General features: G+C 44.4%; 1 protein-coding gene across 1 annotated transcript in view; it reads left to right on the top strand.

The window, feature by feature from the left end:
• Positions 1–5,038: 5,038 nt before the first annotated feature.
• The window catches only part of SIK2 (salt inducible kinase 2), a gene marked incomplete at both ends in the record, with an annotated part of 36,887 nt that continues 16,476 nt past the window's right edge, over positions 5,039–25,449 (top strand). Inside the window, 4 exons of the mRNA XM_084274877.1 lie at positions 5,039–5,188; positions 14,192–14,308; positions 15,210–15,273; positions 23,611–23,772. Coding sequence (XP_084131003.1) covers positions 5,039–5,188; positions 14,192–14,308; positions 15,210–15,273; positions 23,611–23,772 — 493 coding nt within the window. The remainder of the gene's footprint in view (positions 5,189–14,191; positions 14,309–15,209; positions 15,274–23,610; positions 23,773–25,449) is intronic.

Below are 25,449 nucleotides of genomic sequence, written 5' to 3'. Positions count from 1 at the left end.
CCTTACTGCTCAGGCTGTGTATGTGAGTCACAGCACGTTAGGCTGTCTTTAAAGAATCCCAGGCAGTGTTGGTGGTGGGAGGCTAGCTGTCTTCCCTCGCTTATCCTCTGCCAAAGGGGTTGCAAAGGAAGGAGCGAGGGACTTCAATGCTGGAAGAAGGGGATGGCATATTCCAGAGCATTCTAATTGGTCTCAGGAAGGACAGCATCCTGGTTAGCTGTCCAGAGATGTGGTAATTTGGCCTAAATAACATACTAAGGTCCAGTTCCTTTCTCATAGAAGGAATAGCCAGTTGCAATTTCATTCTAGATCTTTTTCCCCTTGGACCTGTGACGTGCTGAAATCCATGAAGACTGACAGCCTGCTGTTAATCTCGACAGAGATGGAGTTTAGGAAAAGGTAGGTGAAAGTAAAGAATCAGATTAAAATCAGCATTTTTCAGGTAAACTAAATTATTATGCTGATCAGTTGTAATAAATTCTCTGCTGTCTATTCACAGGCACTTCAGATAAGTGAGATTCATATTGACTTGAATATGCTCAGGGTAAAATACCACATGCTGCTGAATATGAGCTTGCTTTAGCTGGGGTCTGGACCTGATGATCTCTTGAGGTCCCTTCTAACCCCTGCAATTCTGTGACTCTGATTCCATTGTAAAAGTTTACAGTTACAGTGGAGGTACTTGTAATTGCCAAGGCTTTTGGAAAGAAAGAGGGAGGGAATCATTTATCAAACACACATGTGGTCTGGGTCCATAAAGGACTACGGTATCTGATGTGGAGATCTGCAAAGCTGAAAATACATCAACAAATACAGGATTGCCCTGCACTGAAATGAACAGGCACAAGCTATTCCTGTGCTCCCTGGCTGCTTCAGGCTGTAGGTAGGCTTCAGGTGGTCAGTGCAGCACCAGTGTGTGCTTTCTGCTTTCTAAAGTTGTTTGTCCTTACCTGAACACGTTGATGCTAAACGTGTCCCTCTGGACTCCATCCAGAGTCTGGAGCACAAGTTCTGCAGCATCTCCTAGATCCTGAAGGCAAAGTTGGTGGCCACAAAGGACTGATAGCAGCAGGATGGCCTCTGGATTCTTTTCAATACAGAGCTACTCGGAGTTTATGTGAATTGAGTCCAGCTGTTCATACTGAAGTCATGAACATGCTTAGAGGTTTCCATTCAGAGCTCTACAGTTTCTTGCCAGGGTTCTCTGCGTGTTCATAGCTGTGTATGTGTAGAAAGCACTGTGAAGTTAGGCTATTAAAATTTATCTGCCCTATCTGATTTGGTATCCCAGCCGTCTGATACATTGGTTTATATATTCTCAAAGCAAATATGTTCATCTTTGAGTAAACCAGCCCATTCTGCTTTGTCTGCACTTACTCTGTTTTCAATTATTCCAGCATTGGAATAAAAAGTGAAGCTTTACTTGATGTAGCCCATTGGGGTGTTCTACATAGGGAACCAAATACGCTGAACATTGTGAAGCACTGAAGAAAAGAAGGCACTTAGGACATCACCGTGTACCTGGGACTGTGTTTGTTTTAGCTTTATGCTCTGTCTCAGTTTGATTGTCAACTATGGAGTGTGTCAGTCCCATATGATATAACAGCATCTCACAGGCTTTCTGGGATGTCCAGAGTCTAAAAATGAGTGACTCCAAAGTGACTCTAAGACTATAATAATGAAGCCTTGTAATTGTACTTTCATTGCCCAGCAGATCTATTCAGCAACTTTGAAACATGTCTAGACTAAGTCATTATTTCTTTGATTAAAGATATGGTTTGGTTGAGCAGTTCTTGTACCTGGCCCTGTGTATAGCAAGTGATCTTTTTTTACTTCTCCTGTTGGATCACTTTTGACTTTTACACAAGCTAAATAAAAATAGTAAATGCCTGTTTATCTGTGTGTCTGTGTATAAAAGCATCTGTGCAGAGCAGTTGAATATTTTCATTGCAGGCATTTCCATTGTTTAGGATACCCTGTGTACACTGTGATGGACAGATGTGGTAGTGAAGTACCAGTCTCCTGATGGATGAGTTTTGCCTGAAGGCAGAAAGGTGTAATCAGAGCTAAAAGAAAGGTGCAGGTTGCGGTGATCCTGACACTTCAGTGCTTACTGCAGCCAGAACTCTTCAGAATACACTACTGAAATCTCAAAGAATTCTATCTGCTTTGTCTGGCTTTACTCCAGGTTTTGGATCCATCTGGGTTTTGGTTTTGTGGGGTTTTCTTCCTTCCTTGATCAAAGAAATGGAGAGATAATAGCCAAACAAACGAAGGATGCCAGGTAGGAACATCGATATTGCTGAGGTGAGTATTTCCCCTTTCTGGAGAAGAGCATGTTGCTGCCAAACAAGTCTTGTCTATGAAGTGTCTGAAACGAATCTAGCTCCTGGCAGGCTTCTCTGAAAGTTTGCTCTTCTCCATCGCATGGAAATAAATAGGAAAAAGAAACAAACCCCATCTGCATAAGGCACCAGGAAACCGAGGTGTGCCAGAGGCTTCGGCAGGAGCCCTTCTGCCTGGGACTGAAACAGCAGCATCCAGCGACGTGGCCGTGTGTGCGCTCTGCCAATGTAAACATGCAAGGAGGCATTTCTGGAGCTGGGTGCTGTTGCAAACATGGAAATACTCGGGTCAGTTGCCACAGCTGCTTCTTTCACTTCCTGAATGCCGGGTGCGAGATGGACGTGCACCGTGGCTCCATCCTGCGGTATCAGTGTCTGTCGGTATCACCCTGGTCCATTACCAGACAGAGGTGCAGGATGGAGCCCTGAAAGAAGTAATCCATTTATTTATTTAAATTCCTCTGTTTTGAAAGATTGCTGGAGATGTTCAGGGTTTCTGATGCAGTAATTATCATTCTTGTATCAAGCAAGCAGCTGCCTGTCTATCTGCTGTTACTCCTGCATCCTTGGTCTCTCAGTGGGTTTTTTGTGGGGTCTGTTTTTATGGTTTGGGTTGTTTGAGGTTTTATGGGCAAGCTCTAAGCATCTTTTAGGCACTGAAAAGCAGAAAATGAGAGGGAAAAGGCTCAAGCCAGATGTTGGGGTTAGGTGTGAAGCATTGAAAGCTGCATTTTGGAGCTGAAAGCCGTAGTTTGGCAACTGAGCTTACTGCCCTGGTCTCTCGAGCTGCTGGCTCACTGAACTCAGGCAGGCGGCTGCACGTGCGCAGCATCTCTGGGTGTTATTAGCGGGCGGGGTAATTACACCAGTTCTTTGACACCCTGATTGAGCTGAGGGTCACAGCTGTCGTGTTCCGTGCGGGACACTGACCACGAGAGGGCACTCGTGCTCCACAGTGTGCGGCAGCGCCGGCGGCAGCAGCATCCCGAAGCACCGCAAAGGCCATCGACGGCTGTTGGGGCACAAGGGGGGGTCTGCTGTGACCGCAGCTCCTCTCTGGCAGCCTCAGGAAGAAGCGTTCCTGTAGCCTGAGCTTGCAGGGGCAGTGGTGTGTCTTCAGTTTCTGCAGGAGTTTTCCACTGCAAACACAAAATCTGGCTCAAGAATTGATTTTGCACCAGTCTGGTGAGACTTTACATGGATGAAAACGAGCAGGAAGCAAGTAAATATTACTAGAAATTGTATATATTCATTCATATTGCCATTTGATATTAATATTAGGCAATATTTTGCACAAGATTGAATGTTACTTTTAGCACACCCAGCTTGCATCGGGGTAGAGTTATTTTTTGGTCAATATTTCAGGTTTCGGAAAAATATGAAACATCCTAAAGGTGAAACAGGAGTGAAATTTCACAAGGAACAGCTCAGGATGATACCATTTTCTGTTCAAGAAGGATTATGGTAAGCTTGCTCATGCACCTATCAATCATTTCAAGTGGGTGCCTGACTAACTCAAGTCATCCATTAGTCATTGTCAGAACTTTTTAAGGGGATAAATAGAGCAGCAGCAGTACAGTTGTTATGCATAGCAGTCCAAGTCAGCAGCCTCATCTCAAAATGTCATTCCTTAGAGGACTCTGCTGCACTGCATTTAGTGCAGTGAAGGGCAAGCAGTAACTTCTCACGCAGGCCTCCCCTTCCCTTGGCACAGCAGTCATTGCGGTTTGACGTGTAACAGATTTAACCAGCTTTCCACAAGTAGGAGGCAGCTTTTCTGTAAGAGTGTCCCCTGACTCAGCTGGGAGCCATTCCTAGTGTCCTATCACCGGATGCCAGGAAGAAGAGCTCAGCACCTCCCTCTCCACACACCCTCCTTGAGGACTCTGTATGGAGCTCAGCCTCCCTTTCTCCAAACTAGACAAACCCGAAGGCTCCAGCTGCTCCTCACAGGAGCTCGTTTCAAGCCCTGCAGCCCTTCCACCAGCTGTGTTGCCCTGCTCTGTGCCTGTTCAAGGCCTGCAGTACTGGCTGTGAGTGCTGTGTGCTGCTGGTCGGGGCTCTGGGAGGAAGATGTGCAATGAAAAGGCAGCTTCTGGTCTGGAATAACTGGGCCTGCTGGAACTGCCGCTGTCAGGGAGAGGGTATTTCTGCCAGGGAGCACAATCGAAGGTGCAGACTCTGGTCGGGGTGCCCAAGCTGTAACGCGGGGCGGTGCAGTCAGAGCTGCGGGGACAGCTGGGGCTGCCTCTCCTGTCACCCCTGTGCGCGCGGGTGCGAGAGGCCACAGGCCCGAGGGCCTGGCGGGGCGGGACCGTCGCCCGGCCGCAGCGCAGAGGTGGAGCGGCGGGGACTCTGCCGGGGAGGGGATCCCCGCGGCGGCGCGGGGGGGCCCGAAGCGGGGCCTGGAGCGCTCCCAGGAGCCAGGCGGGCTCACCGCCGTGCCGCCCGGCAGAGCCGAGGGGAAGGGGAAGGAGGGGAAGGGGAAGAAGGGGCAGGGGGGAAGCCCGCGCGGCCGCCGCGCCGCGGTGGCTGCGGTTGCCATGGCGAAGCTCCGCCCCCGCTGACGCGCGCTGTGACGCGCGGTTGGTGGAGGAGGGCGGAGGGGCGGGGCGGCGCGGCTCCAGGGCGCCGCAGACAGACTCGAGCCGCCGCCGCTCGCGTCGGAGCCGCCGCCGCCCCCCGCGCCCAGCATGGTAATGGCCGAGCCCCGGCGGCCCCCCCCGCTGCTGCCTCGCGGACTCGGGCCCGTCCGCGTCGGGTTCTACGACATCGAGGGCACGCTGGGCAAAGGCAACTTCGCTGTGGTCAAGCTGGCGCGGCACCGCATCACGCGCAGCGAGGTGAGGCGAGGCGCCCAGACGGGGGCCGCCGTTGCCCCCGGACCCGGCCTAGGCCGGCCGGGCCTCTCCCGCGGCCCTCGGGCCTCGCCCGGCCGGGCGCTCGGCGGCAGCGCTCGGCTGCCCGCGGGCGCCGCAGCCCTGGGCTTTGGAGGCGCGCTCAGGGCCGGGGGCGGCGGCCGCAGGCGCTGGGGGTGCTGCTGGGGGCGCTTTTTGTGCAGCCGGCCCCGGGGGCTCCGCTCGGCGCGGCGGGGCCGCGTTCCGGGGCGCGGGGGGGCGGCGCGCGGCCGGCCCGGGGCTGTGGGGCTGTGCGCGGGGTCGGGGTTTGCTGGGGGGCGGCTCGGGGGGCTGGCGGGGCGCGCAGCAGCGCCCTTGCAGGCTGCCGGCTTCTTTTGTCCCTTCCAGCGCCGGGGCCTCCTCCTGGGGAGGGGGGAAGGTATTTTTATTTGCTTGAGGTGCTCTGCTGCGGACAGGCTTTGGAGCAGGAGCCCTTGGCCCCCGTTCTTGTTTGTTTTCTTGTGCTCATCTTCCTGGCGAGGGCAGGGATAATGCCTCCTGGCCTGGCTGCCGCGGGTGTCCCTGTGGGTTGGGGATTACAGGGTCCGGTGAGGATGCTCGGCTTGGGACGGTGCAGGGGGAGGGCAGCTGTTGGATTAGTTTGTGAGCATAGCCATCGCAGAGTGGGAACTTTCTGTTCGTAGGGGAAGGCTCGAGCCTTGTGTCCTGCCTGCTTTCATATCCTGAGTGTTTTAAGGCTTCCTGACCTGGCCCGTGCTAGGAAATGAGCCGGCCCTCTACCCCTGTAATCTGTTCTGGGGAAGGAATTTCTGGATGTGTCCCGTGTTCTGCACTGTATCATCCTGCCTGGTACCCAGATTCAACCATTTCTAGTCTCTTTGTTTAACTGTCCCTTACCCCCTCCCCCGGTGTTACCCGGTGGTTACGCTGATAGCATCTTATTCTTTATCTAAAACAAAACCAGGCTGTAAGTACCTGTGGATAAAGCTTAGTCATTTTCATTTTTTAAAGCAGGTGTCTGATGAGGGTAATGGCTTAGAAAGATCAGCTTCCTCTGACATCTTCTTGGGTAGTTTTAGCTGCTACACCTAGAGGTGAGCTTTAACTATGGCTCTGGTGAGGTTGCCTTCATTGTTTAATGAAAAAGACCTTACTGTGCCTCTCTGTACCAGACAAGTCGATGTTGTCTGTAGTAAAAGGTAAAAAGCCTGAGAAGCCCCACAGTTATTCGGTTACTGTGCTCTTGTGTGGTAAAACTATACCTTACAGGAATGAAAAATGTTCTTAGTTTGGACTTTTCAGTTAAGGAAAACCTGCAGTGACACTGTTCTGGCCATGCAGTGATGGATGAGCTTTGCATCATGACTGTAAAGACATTTTTCTACTTGTCTTATTTCTCAAGTTTCATGATAAACTGTTAATTCTTTTAAATTCCTTCCTTGCTGTTAATGAAGACTCAAGCAAAGACCTTGCGATGTCAGTGTTCTGTTCCCAGGTGTGATGCTATATGCCTAACTTTGATGTACTTCACTTGAAAATAATAACTTGTCATTTACTACCTAGTTCTCGTTTTTTGGCAAACTTCGTGATGAGGATGAAATCTTTAGTCTTTATTTTCTTGTCATTTTAGAAAGTAATTGTTTTAATATTCTTCAAAATAACAGAGGTTACAGAAAAACTAGGGCTTAACAGTTCCCCAGCTCTGCTATGATTTTCCAGCTGTGGGTCCTACGAAATTACTGAATTACAGTGTGGTGTAATACAGTCTTCATTGTTTTTTTTAACCAGCTTTCCTTTCCTGAGATGGTTTGTGTCCAGCCTGAAGCCTTTTTCTCTTCTGTGTGACTTTACAGCAGACTTGCCAGTGTTGGAGACTTGTGTCAAGACCTTCAATCTTTCAGTACAGCTACACTGATGTTCTCCAGTAAGAGATGCAAGAACGTTTATCTAGAACTTAATTGCTGAGTTAGATGCTAAAAGTATTTACTCGGTCTTTGAGGAAGGGGAACCTTATTAAGGTCACTTTTAGTGATGTCAGGGGAAATCAATTCTAGCCAAATACTGCTTTGAGTGAGCACTTCAGGTTTGGACCCCCTCACTTGATTTCATGTTAGTTCATTGTGCACATAAAGTCCTGTTTATTAATGGTTCTGGATGAAAGGCTGTTCATATTTCAAGTTCTGAACTGTTGCTAAGTCTTCTTGATTTGCTAATTTCTTGCATTCCTCTGTGCCTTTATTAAACTTCCAGTGGAAGAATATTCAGCTTATTAGGAGAGGCTGTACCTGTGTGCCATCAGGTCTCTACTGCAGGAAGATGTGCGCTGCGTTGCTGTTGAGACTTGCTCAGAAAGTCCTTGGAAAAAGGATTATTTATTTGTCTTTCTTTTGAATCTCTGTATTTGAGCACTTTAAATTCATAACCTGTTTGCTGGGCTTTTTTAGCATTAATACTTTGAAATTGTATTTTATATGGCTTTGGCCTATGAAAATATCTGCCTGGTTTTTTTACATAACGCTGACTAGCCAATAACTGTTAAGTTAAAACAGGTGGGACCTTAATACCTTGAAAGGTCAGCAGAGTGGATTATATACAGAGCCATTCCTTTTTAGGGAAAACCTATGTATCAGAGTATAAAATGGTAGCTTCAACTGCAAGTGGTAAATATAGTTGCCATAAGTTATTAGCAAAGTTCAGGTGAAGATAAAATCAAGTCAGACATGAAGAAGGAGGTATACCATCTACTACGTTGTCTCACGTGTGTGCAACAAATTCAGAAAGTCTTAACTGGAATCCTGTATTAATGCAACAGCCAGTTGTGTGGCTAGGTAGAAGGAAGTGTGAAAGCCAAGAAAAATGGGGAGGGAGTGTCCACACAGGGTCCCCCAGAGTGGGTGACCTGGTTGAACGTCACCTTTGCTTGATGTTTGTGTGTTTGTTGCCATTTCATTAATGACACGTGCTTTCCTGCCATGCTCACTTATCCTGTTGCTGGGAAATGTGTGGTCTCAGAGTAACTTTTGTTAATGAGGCATGCACAAATAAGCAGAATTTTCCCTCTGAAGGGGAGGCTTGAGTGAAGAGAGCAGAAGTAATGGGAAGCATGACGTTAAAGAAGGTGGATATCTGCTTCTAGGGGGATCTGACGTGTGAGATAATAAACAGGAATGAAAAGCTCTTGGAACAGATGAAGGTACAACTTGGGGAAGAAGAAAAAAAGCAGTGCACTTCAAGGATGAAGGAAAGTCTCTAAATAGGCCATGTGTGAAAGACTCATGTTCCCCACCCACCCCCAAAACTCTATAACTAGTATCCCCTAAGGATTAGTCATCTGCTCAGAAGACGACTAGCCATTGCTCTTCAGCTGAAAATGAAAGCCTGCTGACTAGTATGTTCTTACTGTTGGCAGTTATGCTTTTAGCTGTCTGGTATGTTAGAGGTGGTTTGCACTTTTCTCTGAAAAATACCACCTCCTGACACAAGATGTGATGCTGGGTGAGATGTGAGTGCCTGATGGAGCGTGCTTAGGTATGTGTAAAACCGATTCAAGCAGAGGCTGCGGCTCCCTGTGCGGACAGCACGCAGGCTGGGTTAGTGGAGCCACTCAGTGAGGGGGAAAAAGGTGCTATAGCAAAACCAAAAAACCCCCAAACAACCCAAAGAGTCGGGGTGCTGATGTAATTATCGCCTGTAGGTCAGGGTGAGGGCAGTGTGCTGTACCTGTAGAGGTTAATACTCTTACAGATACCACCACAACACTTTGCTGTTGCAGTTTGGAGTTGCTCTAGGTTGCAGGAGGGTGTGTTAATTTCTAATGTTAGGCTGGCTTGGTTCAGTAAGTAATTCTTACTTCCTGTACCTTGCATGAAAACTTAGTTTGCACTGACATACCTCTTCTTGTATGTTTGTTGTTAGGGCACGTTGCGGGGGGTTGTGTATTGGTTGTGTCTTGTTCTTTCAAGATTATTTAGAGATTTGAGTGAATTCTGTTAGAACAGTGAAAACTGAAAGCTGGAGTAGCTGAAAGGTAGAAGAACTTTCCATCTTTTTTTGCCAAGTATTTCACCTTTCCTGCTTCATAGTTTCAGTTCCCAGCTGTCAGATGAGGTTTGAGCAAACTCCAGTTCTCTAGGCCTTTAGTGAATGAGGGAAGGAAATAGGTGCCATTCCTAATATTTTTTTAAATTAAAAGAAATAGTGAAAGTTGCAAAGATTTTGGGATAGAATTCCTATAGCAGCAGCAAATGGTGATAGGAGAAGATAAGGGAAAGAACAGGATTCCCTCTTTCACTTGAAGTGTGAACTAATACTATATATTTAAGTCTGGTTAGAATTTGTTAGTTGTCTTATTTTCTTAGAAGTGATAACTGTTAAAAAAGCCAAGACTAGAGTTGCAGGACTTGTGTAATTGTTCTTAATTCAGCCCATGCTGAATTAAACAGTTTGTTTGTGCTGTGGCAGTGATATGCCATACTGGAGAAATGAGAACTAACTTCTGCATACAGTCAGTCTCTGCACTGTCTTCAAAAGCTTAAAGCGATGTTCCAGCATCTCTGCTAGCAGTTGTGAGCAAGCTGCATGTTCAGGAACAAACCACACTTAAGATAGGAGGCTGTTCCCTATCTTGAAGCAGCTTCTCCACCTCCCAAGAATTACTTCCCTTTTTCCTGTCCTCATGACGCAGCTGAGATCATGGACAAAAGTGAGCTGCTGCTGTTGAATGTGCTGTTCCTTCTCACATCCTTATGAAGAAGTTGCTGGGATTTAAGTATTTCCAAGTGTTTTTTTCTCTAAATCTTTGATGGCCCTGGCAAAACGCATGAGAACTGGAGATTTAAGAACAGTGGGAGATACCTAATCTGCATTTGACTGCAGAAGCAGTGATGCCAGCTGCTGCTGTGCTGCTTTCCCTATACAGACCTGCTGCTGTGTGCACAGATATAATAAACACACTGAGTTGTACAAGGATGGCAAATAGAGTTTTTTCCTTCTAGTATGTGTGCACTTTGTGTTCAAAAACTGCTCAATAGCACGTAATAACTCCATGTCGTAAGACAAAACACAGTTTGATGCAGTGTGGTGGGGGTTTAAGCTAAAAACCTATTTAAGCTGGAACTGTAGCTTGTTCTTTGTTAGCTCTCCACTACTTCAGAGTATCTTATTTGAGGTGCAAGCTATGCTCAGAATTATTTCAGATATGAGACACCAAACTAATGTGGCTACACAATACACATAGGAATGCATTAGTGATGGCTGTCAATTGAAAGATCTGGCTAAAGAAGGCTTGTTTGTCTTTTGTTGAGCAGATTATGGATGTAGGAGCATGAAATGCATCTCTTACCATGATGACAGAGGTTGCAAGTAGCCTGCTGAGGCAGTGGCTCATTCTATAGTGCTCCAGAACAATTTGCTTTCCAGCGTTTCCAAAGTCATATAGAACATATCTCTTCAAACTCCATGGATGCCTGCAGAAGTTTTGTATTAACTGACTCAATTACAGCTCTTTATTATCTGGCAATATCTTAATAAAAACGTTTTTGCAGGAGTATGCACCCAAGTCCTTGATGCATTGCTGCATCTTAATGCTCTGTGTGTAAAAACAACAGATCTTCTCAGACTCAAAAGCTATTGATGCAGAATAATCAGTGGTACATGTTAGTGTGGTCATTTTGGGAGCAGGTTGGTGATTGTGTAGACAATATGGGATGTTGTGTGCCACTGTGGAGTCTTCACCCTCTGTGAGTTGTCCTAAATCTAGAATGACTTGCTTGTAAAGGAGAGGTAAGGAAATGTTTCAAAACTATAGAAGTAAGATTTTTCTGGAGGTATTCTGCCCCAAGAAATGTGTGACCTGAAGACTTGTTTTCTTGCTTCCACGCTTTGAGGAGAAGGACTCTGTTTCAGTCTTAGGGTGTGCAGTAAGGTGGTAGGATAGGAAACTTCTGGGAAAGGAAGAACATAGGAAACATTTTAACATCAAGCACTGTTCTTGGCAAGAAGGCGTAGCGAAGGCTATAGCATGATTTATAGCAGTGCTTCCCAGATTTGTAGACCCATTCCTTTTTTATTAGTCTTTTTTTTTTTTTTTTTTTAAAGGCTTCTTTGCTCTGATGAGATTTTATTGGTGGTTGCTCAGGAAGTAAGATCTCTTCAAGGATTTTAACCATGTAAAGATGAAAAATGTCTTCTGCACGCTTTTTATAAGGTTCTGTTTTGGTGACTGAAGTGATTATATAGTTGTATAGCCTTACTAACCTTGGAAAACAAAACTATGGCACTAATTATGAAAGAAGTGATGGAAGTATTTAACCATCAAAACTGAAGATGGATAAATCCTTTATGTTTTTCCTAGGAAAATGGATATTTCTGTTTTCTGAAAGAATATTAAAAGGGGTTTTTTTTTATTGGAAATCTTTGCAAGTATTAGAAGCTGAGAACTGTGGTGTTCAGAGTAATGGCTGATACCTCTGGAAAAAGATGGCCCTGTGCTTTTAGATAGGTTTGGAAGTAGGAACAGGCTGTGTTTGGAAATATTTTTCCTTGGGTAAAAGGAATACTCAAAAATCAAAAGCAGATTGTGGAAGTGGCAAATTATACTGAGGTGAAAAATCAACAGTTACTGTACTTGAGAGGATGGATTTTTCCCTAGGGTAAGTTGATGGGAGTCAAGATTCAATGGGAGAAGTAGCACAGGCAAGCCATACAGTTGCAGAATTCTCCCTTCCACACTGAGAGTGTGAGCGAAGTACAGAAGGAAGTATAAATATTTGTGCTAATCAAAGTGATGGTGTGATGGATTGATAAAGAGAGGCTAGGCATGAGCCCTGCAGAGCAGGCTGCTGTTGTGGTTTTTGTTTTCTCTTTCCAAATTGCCCAGACCACTTTTACTTATGCTTTGCTTCAGTTTCACTTGCTCTTCTGTTCTAGACCTAGCATATTTTCTTTGAAGACCTGTATAGTTTTACTTTTATTAGCTTTATGTGCAAGAAGAAGAAATGGGAGAAAGTTAGTATGGTTTTTTGCTTGCTTTTGAAGACAGCTAAAATATTACAGCAGGATTTTTTGTATCAATAGCAGGGTAGTGTAATACCCAGAGAATTGTCCTTAAAATCCCCATCCCAACAGAAATTCCCTACAATTGTTGCACTGCTCAGCCATGTGTCAGTACTCTGTATTGATGGAGGCAAGCGCTTAGACTTTCCTGAACACCTACAAGTTTGGAGATACATTGTTCCTTGACTGAAAGATAAATTACTCTCCTGTGATAGGAATGCAAGATTGTCCAGATTAATCTTTCCATTTCCAGATTAATCTTTTCATTGGTTTGTAAATAAGAAATAGTGGGCTCCATTCCTCTTATATCTGGCGGTCGCTCAAATAACACCTGTAAACTGGAGTAGAGGTGGAGAATGAAGGAGGGACCTGCTTGTGTCTCTGATTACAGGAAGTGGAGGAACGTGACACATGGGTTGTTTTTAATACAATATTTTCTGATGTATCTTTAGGAACTGGGCCTGGCTTTAGTGATACGCTTTGGTCACGTTGATGCTTTGTCATTTTCTAGTGAGGTGATGTCCTCTTAGGCTAACAACTGGTGCCTGCAACAAACAAAAAGGAAACAAAAGCTGAAGTTGCTTTATTAGGTGTGATCTTAAATTAAGGCCAGGGAGACTGAAGGTATGGTCTGTGTGTGGTGTTTTTCTTAAGCTGGATGAATGATTGCTTGTGTCCTCTGCTGCCACATGGCATCGAATCAGACCAAATAAGGAAGCAGCTCGCTGTTCGGCCTGTGAGTGAGTGAAAGGGGACCTACCAGAGAGTGAGGAAGGGCTGTAGTCAGAGGGAGAGCAAATCTGTCAGGGTCAGGTGGGAAGGATGTGTTTGGATAGTCCAGTCCCATGGATGTGACTGTTCTCTTGCTTGTCCCTTGTTCCCTGCCTGTGTGAAGCCAGGCCTGTATTATTTAGTTCTACACGCACGTCCTGATTTGAACTTTGTATAATGTCATAGTTGAAATGAATGGGAATAAGATGAGGGGGTGGCAGAGCAGAAGCAGGTGATCAGTGTTTTATTTGTGTAGTTCAGAGATCCCAGGCTGGTCTGGGTTGGAAGGGACCCCAGTGATCCCAGAGCTCCAACCCCCCTGCCACAGGCAGGGCCACCAACCTCCAGGCCTGGAGCTACGCAAGGCCCAACCTGGCCTTGAACACCCCCAGGGATGGGGCACCTACCCCCTCTCTGGGCAGCCTGTTCCAGCCCCTCACCACTCTCTCTGTAAAGAACTTCCCCCTAATATCTGATTTAAACCTTCTTTCCTTCAGCTTCACTCCAGCCCCTTGTCCTGCCAGTCTCTGCCCTTTAACAAGCCCATTCCCCTCCTGTTCCTGGGGTCCCTTCAGGGACGGGAAGGCTGCAGTGAGGTCCCCCCACAGCCTTCTCTTCTCCAGGCTGAACCAGCCCAGCTCCCTCAGCCTCTCTTCGAGATGGTGTCTTCATAGTAAATTCCAAAGGGAAGTTTCCTAATTTTTAGGACCTGCCATCATGAACATCACTGTTCCTGTACACATCTTGGTGTGCAACATAGTGTAATGAGAAAGAGGGCAGAGTAGATGTGTTATGGAGAGTTCTGTAACTACAGGTAGAAAGAAGGTTTTTTCTTTATATCAGTAGGTAGGAACAGTGGAGCAGTATTACAAGAGCATTCTGCACCTGGGCTCATTGGGGCAGTTGCCTCCATCATTTGCTCTCTCTTCTGTTTCTTGTAAAACTTTTCCTTCGTGCTGATATCAGTGATAATCCTGCAGCCATCTGATGGGACTACTGACACATTCAATGTTGTACTGCTGTATTTTTGTGTAGGAGGTATATTTCTGAGCCAGAGGAAAGCCCCCAGTTATCTGTGGTTGTGTTATTCCCTTTATAATAAGGATAAACCAACTAGGAAAGTGTTGGGGAGTTTTAATCTCACTTTTGGCTGTTTGTTTGCAGGTGGCAATAAAAATCATTGACAAATCTCAGCTGGATGCTGTAAACTTGGAGAAGATCTACAGAGAAGTGCAGATAATGAAAATGCTTGATCACCCACACATTATAAAACTCTATCAGGTATGGATAGTGGTATCTTTCTTTTTTTCCCTTCTCTCCATCTCTTTTGCTCCTGTATGAAGAGTTTGCTTGACACCAGTGACTTGTAGCAGATGACCAGTCCATGAGAAACTCAGCTTTTCCAGAATTGGTGTTTAAGTGCTTTATCTTGAAAGATGGGTAACTAAGTTCTTCAGTTTTGTTGGAATCTTGCATGTCGCTTCTGTTGCATTTACAGAGAAAACTATGTTTATCCTAATATGAATTATGTATGTTGTGGAATTGAATGCATCCCTTCCCAATGTGAAGGATGAATAATTATGGTGCAAGAATGAACTGTTTTACTGTGGTTATTAAAATAGCCCCAAAACATGTTTGGTGTTGAATTTTTTGTGTTGTACTAAAGGGAAGTCCTAAATGACTCTCTTTCTTTGAAGTAGAGGACTTTTCACTTTCAGTTTGTCTGATGCTCTTCTGGGTGGTTCTATTGATGTGTGTTTTTTCTGTTTGTAACCAAGATCAGTATTAACCCCAGTCCTCTTGCCTGAGTGCCAGCCATCAGCATGTTAGAGTTGAGCAAGAGAATTACTTGAGGCTTATTCCTTAAAGGAAAGTCTTTAAAACAGCTGCTGAGGATGCTATCAATTTGTTTGTCACTTGTGTCTGAGAATCCTGTCCACCACCACCTTTGAACACTGGCTTTATGAAGTATTTAAAGCTTATCCTTGCACTTAGCTTCCAAGTGCTACCCTTGAAATGGAGGGAACTTGATAAAATATTGAAGATTGGTAACTGTATGTGCAAGGCAAGGGCTTCCATGTGTTTACTGGAAGGGAACAAGGAAAGTAAGTATCTATTTGGGTGTTTGTTTGCTTTTTGTTCTTCCTGCAAACAATCTCGTGTGCAATTTCTCTGCCAACAGGTGATGGAGACTAAAAGCATGTTGTACCTTGTGACAGAATTTGCCAAAAATGGAGAAATTTTTGGTAAGCAAGAGAATATTTGTGTTGAACGTTTTAATATTAACTTCTGAAGCTTGTCAATTGTGTTATCTTGCCCAAAGATCCCTTTGACTGTAGAGTGTCACTTTATTTTTCAAGTTTTTCTTCGATAACTCTCACTGTTTCTCATCTGAGAGCTAAGAACTTTAAGATATTACAGTGTACACTAGCATAAGAAAGCTGAAAAATTCCTGATGTTCCTTAACAGAAGACAGCTTATTGAACAAACCAGTGCAGGATAAACTTGTATCAGTTGACAGAATTGCCAGGTTTTCAGCATTGAGTTGAGATGAAAAGCTTAAGTGTTCAGTGGCCCAAAAATATTACAGGTAGATCAAAGAATTGGTTTCTCTTGCAGTTATGGGCTCATTTGTCGGACATAACTTCAGGGTGACTTGATGTAACACTCATAACACAAACAACCTAAAATGCTTTTTGACCTGTGTGGTCAAATTCATATTAGTTCTTGTTCTTTGGCTCAAACTCATCATTAAATCTGGATTTGAGTGTGAAATATGTGTGAAATAGTATTCTTCTTTTCAGTTGTAGTACTGGACGATGCGACTTGTCTCGCAATGCTCAGTTTGGATTTGCAAAAGAAATCTCATTCTGTTCCTTAAATCAGTGCAGTACTATCATGGTATGTAAATACTCCATGCTCCCTCAAAGTGCAGAACAGTAGAGAATCCTTCAGTCTTTTGAAGGACCAGAGGAATGGAGGAAGATGACTAAGTTAAATTTCCTGCTGATGATTATGTAAAAGGATGTGTGTGAAGTGGCTGTGCATCAGCCTTTTACTCTTCCCAAGGGCTATGGAGTGAATAGTAAAAGTGATCCCGTGCTCCTGAGGCGTATGTTCTAGTACTGAAGGTGATTCCTACACACTTTCCCTTCTTGATTTTGCTAGTGGGCATGTAAAGAGTCTTGTAAGTCAGGCTTATGGCATCTGCTGTGGCATTATCTCTAGGGTGGTTTGTCTTTTGTGATTATACTGAGTATACATGTCCCATGTTATTGTTTGAGATTTATTCTAAGCCATTGAGGCTGGAGTGGCAGTGAAGCCCTCTCAAGACAGGGCCATTCTGAGTTTTTTCCCAGAACTAGTTATATATAGCAGTGCTCCTTTTTAGGGCACCAAGAAGAAATGTGACACAAAGTATTTAAACACATTTCATTTTGACTCAGGTTAGCGCCTTTAGGTTTAAAACACATTAGTGAACAAGGTCAAAAAGCTTACTTTCAGCTCCTCCTTGTGACAAAATTTGGGTGAGCCTGTGTTCATCTGACCACAGATGAGCTTGCCGTTCACAAACTTGCTTGAAATTGTTGAATGCCTGCAGGATATCAAGGCAATGTGCTAATAGGCTGGGGTGATACAATACCAACGATGCTATTCATGTTTCTTTGTACAGTGTGTTAGTAGAGGTCTGGTTTGGGTTCTGGTAACCTCTGAATGTCTTGTACCTCTCTCAGGAAATGGTTGGGTTGGGTTGCTTTCTGTTGTGTGTTGTTTTTCTCTGAAGGAACAGCATGATTTGCTTTACACAGACTGCCATCTGGGAACAATAAGAAAGGGGATTCTGTTTTCTTGCCTGGTAAGCTGCTGTTCTCAAACCAGTGCTAATCTTGAAGCCTTGCCATGAGTTGCAGGCTGGCCTATAACTTTTTACCCTTCCTCCTTCTCAAGCCTTTCTGCTCATCTTGTTCCTTGTCTGGGGAGCTAGAACATTGGAGGCTGTTTATCTTGCAGGGACCATGAAATCACAGATTCTCCTGGGTTGGAAAGGGACTCATCAGGATTGAGTCCAACTCCTGGCTCGACACAGGACCAGCCAAGTCTCAGAGCATGTGACTGGGGGCATCATCCAGATGCTTTTTGAACTTAGTCAAGCTCAGTGCTGTGACCGCTTCCCAGGGGAGACTGTGCCAGTGCCTGACCCCCCTCTCAGTACAGAACCTCTTCCTAATATGCAACCTAAACCTCTCCTGTCACAGCTTCATGGTTCAGTTCAGGATCCTTAGGGAAATAAGGGGGCAGACAGCAAGCCCCTTTTGTACTCTGAGCCTTTCCCTGTTTGTAGACCCTTTGATGTGAACACAGTTTAGAGATGTCTGTTTAGGAATTGGACCGAAGTCTTCGTTGCTTAAAAGCTCATTTATTGTCTTATGCTTGATACCCAGGCATTTAGAGTTTCAACATGCATTTTAGTGGCAGTAACAAAAGGAAATATGCTGAGAGAGTTTCTCTGAAACTCTCAGTCAACATCCCCAGGCAGAATGAACTCAGAGGGCAATGGAATAGAGTTCAGCATGCAGAGGACCCTGGTGATTGGAGTGCAGAAGAGGTGGAGCCTGCCTGATCTTTATTTTGTTCCACTGGGCAACAGGAGGATGAATATAATGAAACAGAACTCAAATGTTCAAAGTACCTCCTTGTTGTCTGGCTTATCTCTTTTACACCTTAAAGTCCTTATCACAGGACTGCTTGTGTCATAAGCAGGGTATCACGTCCTGTGCAACTTGGATGTAACTGGAAAGAAGAAAAACAGGGCAGTGTTTTTAAAAAAAGCAAAAGATTGAAACTACGTGAGCTTTTCCTCCTTTCTGCCCTGATCCTCCTTTGGGTCTGTTGAATTTACTGTGTTGAGTCTAACAATGTGTGAAATAACATTAGTTTGCAAACAGCATGAGCTGGGATGCTCCTCTGGAGCTCTGTACAAAAGAGTCTTCAAAGCTTCTAACACTTAACCATGCATGATCCTGCTTTTCAGGGGGATTTTACTTTTTCCTCCTGCAAAGCAAGATGGTTAAAAAACCCCTGGGGAATCTGCTACTTAGTTAAATCAGTATCATGGTACCCTTTGTTTCTGCCTAACATTTGATTGTGCTTGAAAGGGTGCTTAAACCAACAAAACAACCAAAAAACCCAAAAACTTGCTCTAGGTTTTGTGATAAGAGCAGTTTGTGTTTGTACTCAAAAGCTAGTGAGGTGGGAGAAGGGTAATGAGAAAGACAAACAGGTCTGTGGGGGCTGAACTTCCTCTGAGTTCCCTCTGAGGGCTGGTTCAGAGCTTTAACTTGCTCTCCAGAGGAGCTGAGAGAATTATTACCATCCCTAGGTTGAAGTCAGACTTTGTGGTGGTTGTTCTGAGTAACTTTGCTATTCAGTGATGTAAAAAAATGTGTGCAAGTTTATAAAGACCTTTATTTATCTTCTTGCATAAGGTACTTTTAAAGAACATAACATACTTTTCAAGATGTTTGTTGGTATTTGGAAACTTCTAAATGTTTTCTTGATACCATGTCAGACTTGAAAGTTCACTGTGCATAGCTTGGTATTAAACCTCATGGAGTGCTCTGCTAAACCATCATTTCATAGTCCTGAGTGGTAGTTCATGGGCAGGAATGTTTTTAAACTCTGTGCTAACGTTCTTTGCTGACTTCATAGCTTTGGTGGAGACTTTTTACACTCAATAGCAGTTTGGAATTTGCCTTTTGCCAACTAGTGTTTTTGCAGTAAATAATGTTTAGCCTGGACACTTCAAGTGCTGTTACATTTTAGATTTTTTTAAAGTCTTTAGGCTTAATAAAACATTTGAATTAAAAAGGCTTCCATTGTGCTTAATACCTTACAGATCTATGAAGTTTTTAACTAGAGGTTTCTGCTCTGGCATTGGAAGTATCTTCACAGCTAGGACCTTGTAACCTTTGGCATCTCAGACCTGAAGTGTCTAAAACAACTGAGATGTAGGTTATCTGTTAATTTAACCACAATGAACCTGCTTTGAAGGGCTAATTCTCTAGCTTCTCATCAGTGATTGTGTGCCTGTATTACAAGAATCCAGACTGGAGAGTGAAGGTGACTGTTAAGCTGAAAGCAAGTCACTTTCCAGCAAGGGAAAAGAGAGTATCCAAGCTTAAAGTTATGGTTGTTTGTGTCCTCGCTCACTGTCAGACATACAAGTGTGCTTTAAAAGAAATAAACATGATGAAACTACCAGCTTGTGAGATTTATGTCTAGCTTAACAATTGTAACTAAAGGAGTGTGCTGCTTTTTGGCTGAAGCTCTTCTGATCTTCAGCTTTCTCATGTGATACTCAGCGGGGTTGTAGCATGAAACAAGTGAGCAAATGGTAATGGTACAGCTTCTCCTGCAGACACATGATGGGCTGGCTGTACCTGTGTATCTACTCACTTTTCTACTTCATGCAAAACATGTGCAGGACAAAGACTAAGGAACAGGCAAATTTTGAGCTGCCTGGAAAGAACAGCTGAAGTGCACTTGCACGCTCACTCCTGTACTCTGACATCTGTAGTTGACTTTCCTGATTTGTTTAGCTATTCCTTACAACCTTCAGTCTTTGCAGTAGCACAGTAGGTTGTGAGGATCTTGCTGCCTTTGAGAGAACCTACGGGGAAAAATAAATGAGATCTTGTTAGGTTATGTTACTGTGCTAATACTCCTACCATTACACAGGCACATCTCTGCTCTGCTGTGAAGCACCACAAGATTATTCTGAGATTTTCAAAACTCTTCCCAGTGGAAACAAAATGTTTATTTCTTAATCTTGCCAGATGCCAGCCAGGGCATCTACCACCCCATTAAAAAATGACTGTCAGTCCACAAAAGTAATGCACAGAAATGCAAAATAAGCTCCTTCGGACAGTCCTGTTTATCCTCTGCCTTTCTTGTCCCAAAGGGCACTGTGGGGTGTAAGCTTGGTTTTTGCAAGAGGCTCTTGTGTGTTCACAGTGTGTACCCAGTTGATTGGGGAAAATAGATCTGGCTGTCTGGTGGGTCTCATCTTACACACACACAAAATCAAACATACCTGAGAAACAGATCTTGAAGTAAATCTGACTTTTGGAATAAGAAATCACAGAATTGGCAGAGAGCCTGGCAAATATTTAGAATAGAGAAAAACATTTCTTTATACAAAACAGCAGCTAGATATGAACACACACCTATACTCCATGTACAGTAACTGGTGTGCTGTGGTTGTGCAAATGAAAATGTGCTACTACAGTTTTCTGAGTGTTTATCTTGGAAACACGTAATAACTGATGGTTAAACTCTGCAAAGTGACCTAAATTCTGTTCTGGATGTGTTTGTTTTGTTCTTAAACCAAACTTTACCGAGAACAAGATTTCCTTCATTTCCTTCCTTTCCAAAAACAACTAGTCCTTTGAGGTATTGCGGAATCCTGGCTCAGCTGATAATGAAGACAGTCTTTAAATTTTCTAGAGCATTTCAGCATAACTACTAAGCCTTAATGAGATGTGCTTGATAGCATAAACCTCTGTGCTTACAATTTCTCAGCATCTTGTGCCTGTTAAGTGAAGAATAAACTTCAGGTAGCTCCAGAAATGCTTCCACATGAAGGAGACGTTCAGGCATCTCTCTGATTTCTTAGAGTATTGGTGTTTATGTCTGTAACTGCACGAACCTGGTTTTACCCAGGTGTTTGTCCTGGACACACTCATAGGTGTTTTGAGCAGAAATGCAGAAGACTGGATGGGAATGAGCTTGAGCAGTTATCTGCTCTGTCCTAGCCTTGGCATGGGATCAGCTGCAGCATTCTTGGAGATGTCCATGGAGAGAGAGGTTCAGTAACCTTCCCAGCCAGGAAGGGCTGTATTTTAAATTAAAACCTTTCACCACAAAACCCAGTGGTTCCAGTAGAAACCAAAAAGTCATGGTTCTTAGCTCCGAGACGCACACAGACACACATGTATTCAGGGTCCAGATGATACCTATTCTGACAGATTCTCCCACAGTATTCTCCTGGAAAAGTTGGTGGCCCATGGCTTGGGCAGGTACACTCTTTGCTGGGCTGGAAACTGGCAGGATGGCCAGTCCCAGAGAGTGGTGGCAAATGGAGTTAAATCCAGCTGGGGGCTGGTCGCAAGTGGTGTTCCCCAGGGGTTGGCACTGAGGCCTGTCCTCTTTGATAGCTTTATTCATGATTTGGATGAGGGAATTGAGTGCACCACCAGTGAGTTTGGAGATGACACCAAGTTGGGGGTGGGGAAGTGTCAATCTGCCAGAGGGACCTGGGCAGGCTGGATGGGCAGAGGCCAGTGGGATGAAGTTCAACATGACAAAGCACCGGGTCCTGCACTTTGGTCATAACAACCCCAGGCAGTGCTACGGGCTTGGGCCCTGAACGTGAGCCAGCAGTGTGGCCAAGGAGGCTGGTGGCATCCTGGATTGTGTCAGGAACAGCACAGTCAGCAGCACCAGGGAGGTGATCGTCCCCCTGTGCTCAGTTCTACTGAGGCTGCACCTTGAATACTGTGTTCAGTTTTGGGCCCCTTAATACAAGAAAGACATCGAGGCCCTGGAGCTTCTCCAGAGAAGGGTGATGAAGCTGGGGAAGGGTCTGACGGGGAGCAGTTGAGGGAACTGGGGCAGTTTAGTCTGGAGGAGGCTCAGGGGAGAGGAGCAGATTGTGGTGAGTTGGAGGTCAGCCTCTTCTTGACTAGCAATAGGATAAGGGATTGGATGCAAGTTGCACCAGGGGACGTTCAGGTTAGAAATTAGGAGACATTTCTTCTCAGAAAGAGTGGCTGGGCATTGGAACAGGTTGCCCAGGGGGCTGGTGGAGTCACTGTTCCTTGGGGTGTTCAAGGAAAGGTTGGATGAGGTACTTAGGGACGTGGTTTAGTGAGTAATATAGGTGGTAGGGAGATGGTTGGACTAGATGATCTTGGAGATCTTTTCCAACCTCGATGATTCTCTGTCTCTAGCAAGATTCAGCTGTCTTACAGTGGTTTCTGTGACCCAGGGGCTGGCACGCTGCCTGTATCCCAGCCTCTCCTATTTGCAAGCTAGTTAATACACAAGCAGTATCCTTGCATGTACCATCCCCTGTTTAGATAGGCTGTGGTGTGCTCTGCATCACCAGAACAGCAAGTGGGGTATTTCAGAATAAATCACCTATTCTGTGCACACCACTGGACTGGGTGGAATACTGAAGGCAGGCTAAGGTGGTATGGAATCTTTAAGTCCTGGCAAACTAGAGCCACAAAAGCAAATGACAGATTGCATTCATTAACTTAACTTGCTGCATTGCTAACAAATGATGGATTAACACCTTGAAAGGCTGGGTTGCATTCAGTGTCACTTAGTTTGTTCCTTTGATGTGTGATTTCACCTTGCTGTCATATGATTTGTCAGTCCCTTTACCCCTGAATGATATTTAGCTTGTAAATATTATGATTTCCCCTTACTGCCAGGCTTTTGTTTGTTCTCAGGCTTTGCCAGGTAAACCAGCTGGAAGTGTGTTAAGATTGAGGTAGGTTAGAAGCTCTAAGGGAAGTTACAGGTAGGCCTGAAGGTGATTCTCACCTCTGCTCTGCTCTGGTGAGACCCTATCTGCGAGCACCCTTCCTCCAAAGGCTGCCTGAGAGCCTTATTCAGACTGGAGAAAGCTCAGGGGAGGCCTCAGAGCAGCCAGCCAGCCCCTTAAAGGAGCCTGCAGGAAAGCTGGAGAAGGACTGGTATGAAGGGCAGGGAGGGACAGGATAAGGGGTTGGAGTTGGCTCCATGCGCAGCCTTGCCTGTGTTCATGGGTACAGCATCTATAGGCGCTTGCTGCGCTTGCACCATTAACTGCTTTCTTTGTAGCATGCTGAAGGCAATTCTGAAACCACCCCAGCAGCTGATTCTTTGATTTTATGCCTTGTAAGAGAGATTGGAATTGGCTCTAGAAGCTGGTTTTGTCAAGATACATACAACTGCTGCTTCGCTTATCTTTGTTCCTGAAGATAAACTCTTTGCTTTCAGAGCTGTCGTGTTTCAGGGCTGGTTTTAGTTTTTACAGCATAATTAAAGATGAAAACAAAGTGTTCTCTTTGCTTCTGATGCAGTGAAGACAAACGAGAGGTCAGGATGGGGACTTTATGGGTAATTGATTTATTTCTAAAGAAAAAAATCCCTTTCAGCTTCCACACAGCCTATGTTGAAGCTTCACGGGAGAAGTGTGGCATGAACAGGGTAAGAGGCTAAAGCTTAAAAAGTACCTGGTGAAGCCAGTAATTCCAAGTATTTCCCATTACACAGGAGTCCTGTGTTATAAAAATATTTATCAGAATAGTCAGGTAACTGTGAAAGAAGCAACAGAGAGTAGAGTTGATACAGCAGCTTTTTCTCGGTCCCTTTATTCTTGTGGAGGGGAGGGTGAGAGAATCGTGGGCTGGAAACTGGGATTGACTGCAATACTTTTTCTGTTTCTTAGTGCTAATTATTTGAGAGAAATCCTTTTGTTCCAGGGTTGTTGCTTGCTGTCTAATCCACTCAAACCTGCTTTGTTTTAACAGATTACCTTGCAAGCCATGGCCGTCTAAGCGAGTCTGAGGCCAGGCGCAAGTTCTGGCAGATCCTCTCAGCAGTGGAGTATTGCCATGGGAGAAAGATCGTTCACCGGGACCTGAAGGCTGAAAATCTTTTGCTTGACAACAACATGAACATCAAAATAGCAGGTACTCAGAATGGAGATGGTATTCAGTACCACCATATCATTATGAAGGCTGTTGCAGTAGTTGGTTTGCTGCTGCCTGAGATACTCTTAAGATACAAACCTACCAGTGGTAATAGTACATGTAATATTTTTGCATTATGGATATCAGAGAACATGAGGCTAAAATAATTCCTAGATTAGCTCTATTATACTTTCAGGAAAAAAGAAATAATTTATAGTTATACTCATTTTCTGTGGGTGCCTGTAATGCTACCAGATGTTGAGGTTAAAACAGAGTTAATCAAATAACTTCTTTCAGTGCTAGAAAAATTCAAAATGGAAGCTTATTGATTTTTTCTTTTGCATGCATGATTTCATTTTAATAATAAATTTAGGCACAGCAGATGTTGCTAGCAATGTTGGTTGTCAACTCATTATAATTCCACAAGTCCTTCTGTACTGACTTCAGCCCAGCAACCATTGAAATGGGAAAGCTAGATAACATCGATTTGGAGGACTATTGATCTTTGGTCATCAATAATATGGGAGCTGGAGAGGAAGCTGGTTTGTATTAGGAGTAAGCTTTCTAGTTCTGAGGAGGAAGTGTGAATAGCCAGCCAATTGGGCTGAGAAGCATGAAGTGATAAAACATTTCTGAGTTGTGTATCACTGCTGGGTTATTTTACCCTTGAATTTCCTCTTTGGGACTTCTGAATAGATGAACTGAAAATGTATCTTGATCTCTGATGCTTTCTGTAAGGATAAAATTGCTGAAAAGTGTTGTATGTGTCAGCATATGTATGTGTCATCTTTTCTAGTCTTAGCTGCTCTTGTGCTGTACCTCAGTTACAGAAAGTTATTTACAGGTGGCCTGTATGTAAATGATCACATTAGCTGGTGGGGACTGATATGATTTGACTCTGTCATGTGGCTTCATCAACATGTATCACATTGATAGCAGACCCTGTGTCCAGCTTTGGTGGTAAAGTAGCTGGAGGAAAGTTATATCTGTTGGAAACTTCATAGTGGTTTGTGCTGAGTCATTTATTTTATTTTTCTCTGGAAAGGAAACAGACTGTGAATTCCACTGAATGGTTGACCTGTGATTTTGGATTTATCTGGTACCCTGCAGTTGCCTGAAAGCAGTCTCTTCCAGTGTTTCATATTCTTCACGGTTCATTTATCAAACTGGAAGAACAAAGGGCAGCCAGGATTGCAACTCTGATAGCTACAATTACTCTCTAATTTGAATTAATCTACCAATTGAAAAACAACACAGTAACTGACTAATTATTTTAATAGAAAGCTCTGCAGTGTCAGTGTTTGCATTGGGCCCCAGCGCTATGCAATCCCTTGCTGATTACTCAAATTAGCTACATAGGTAGTCATAGCCATTCCAGGCTCTTCCTAACTTCCAGTGGATCTACTGATTCATTCTGATGTTTGTAAGATTTTTAGTGAAGCTTTTACTCCTTAAGAATACAACGTTTTTATTCATATACTGCATGTGCATAAAGTTACCTCTGTATTTCACATACATGGGGAATAAACTAAAATTAGAAGACAAGTGTTCCTGAAACTGTCAGCTGATGAGACTGATGCCTCGTGGTTAGACAAGGAGGCTGGACTGAAAGGTAATAGTTCTGTGTTAGTATCACTCTAAAAGGAAAAGATGGATAGAACAAGGACAAGAAACAAG

This window comes from Gallinula chloropus (genome assembly GCF_964237585.1).
Source record: "Gallinula chloropus genome assembly, chromosome: 24".
Lineage (NCBI taxonomy): Eukaryota > Metazoa > Chordata > Aves > Gruiformes > Rallidae > Gallinula > Gallinula chloropus.
The sequence above is the reverse complement of the archived record's forward strand: the minus strand, read 5'-3'. Positions and strand labels throughout refer to the sequence as shown.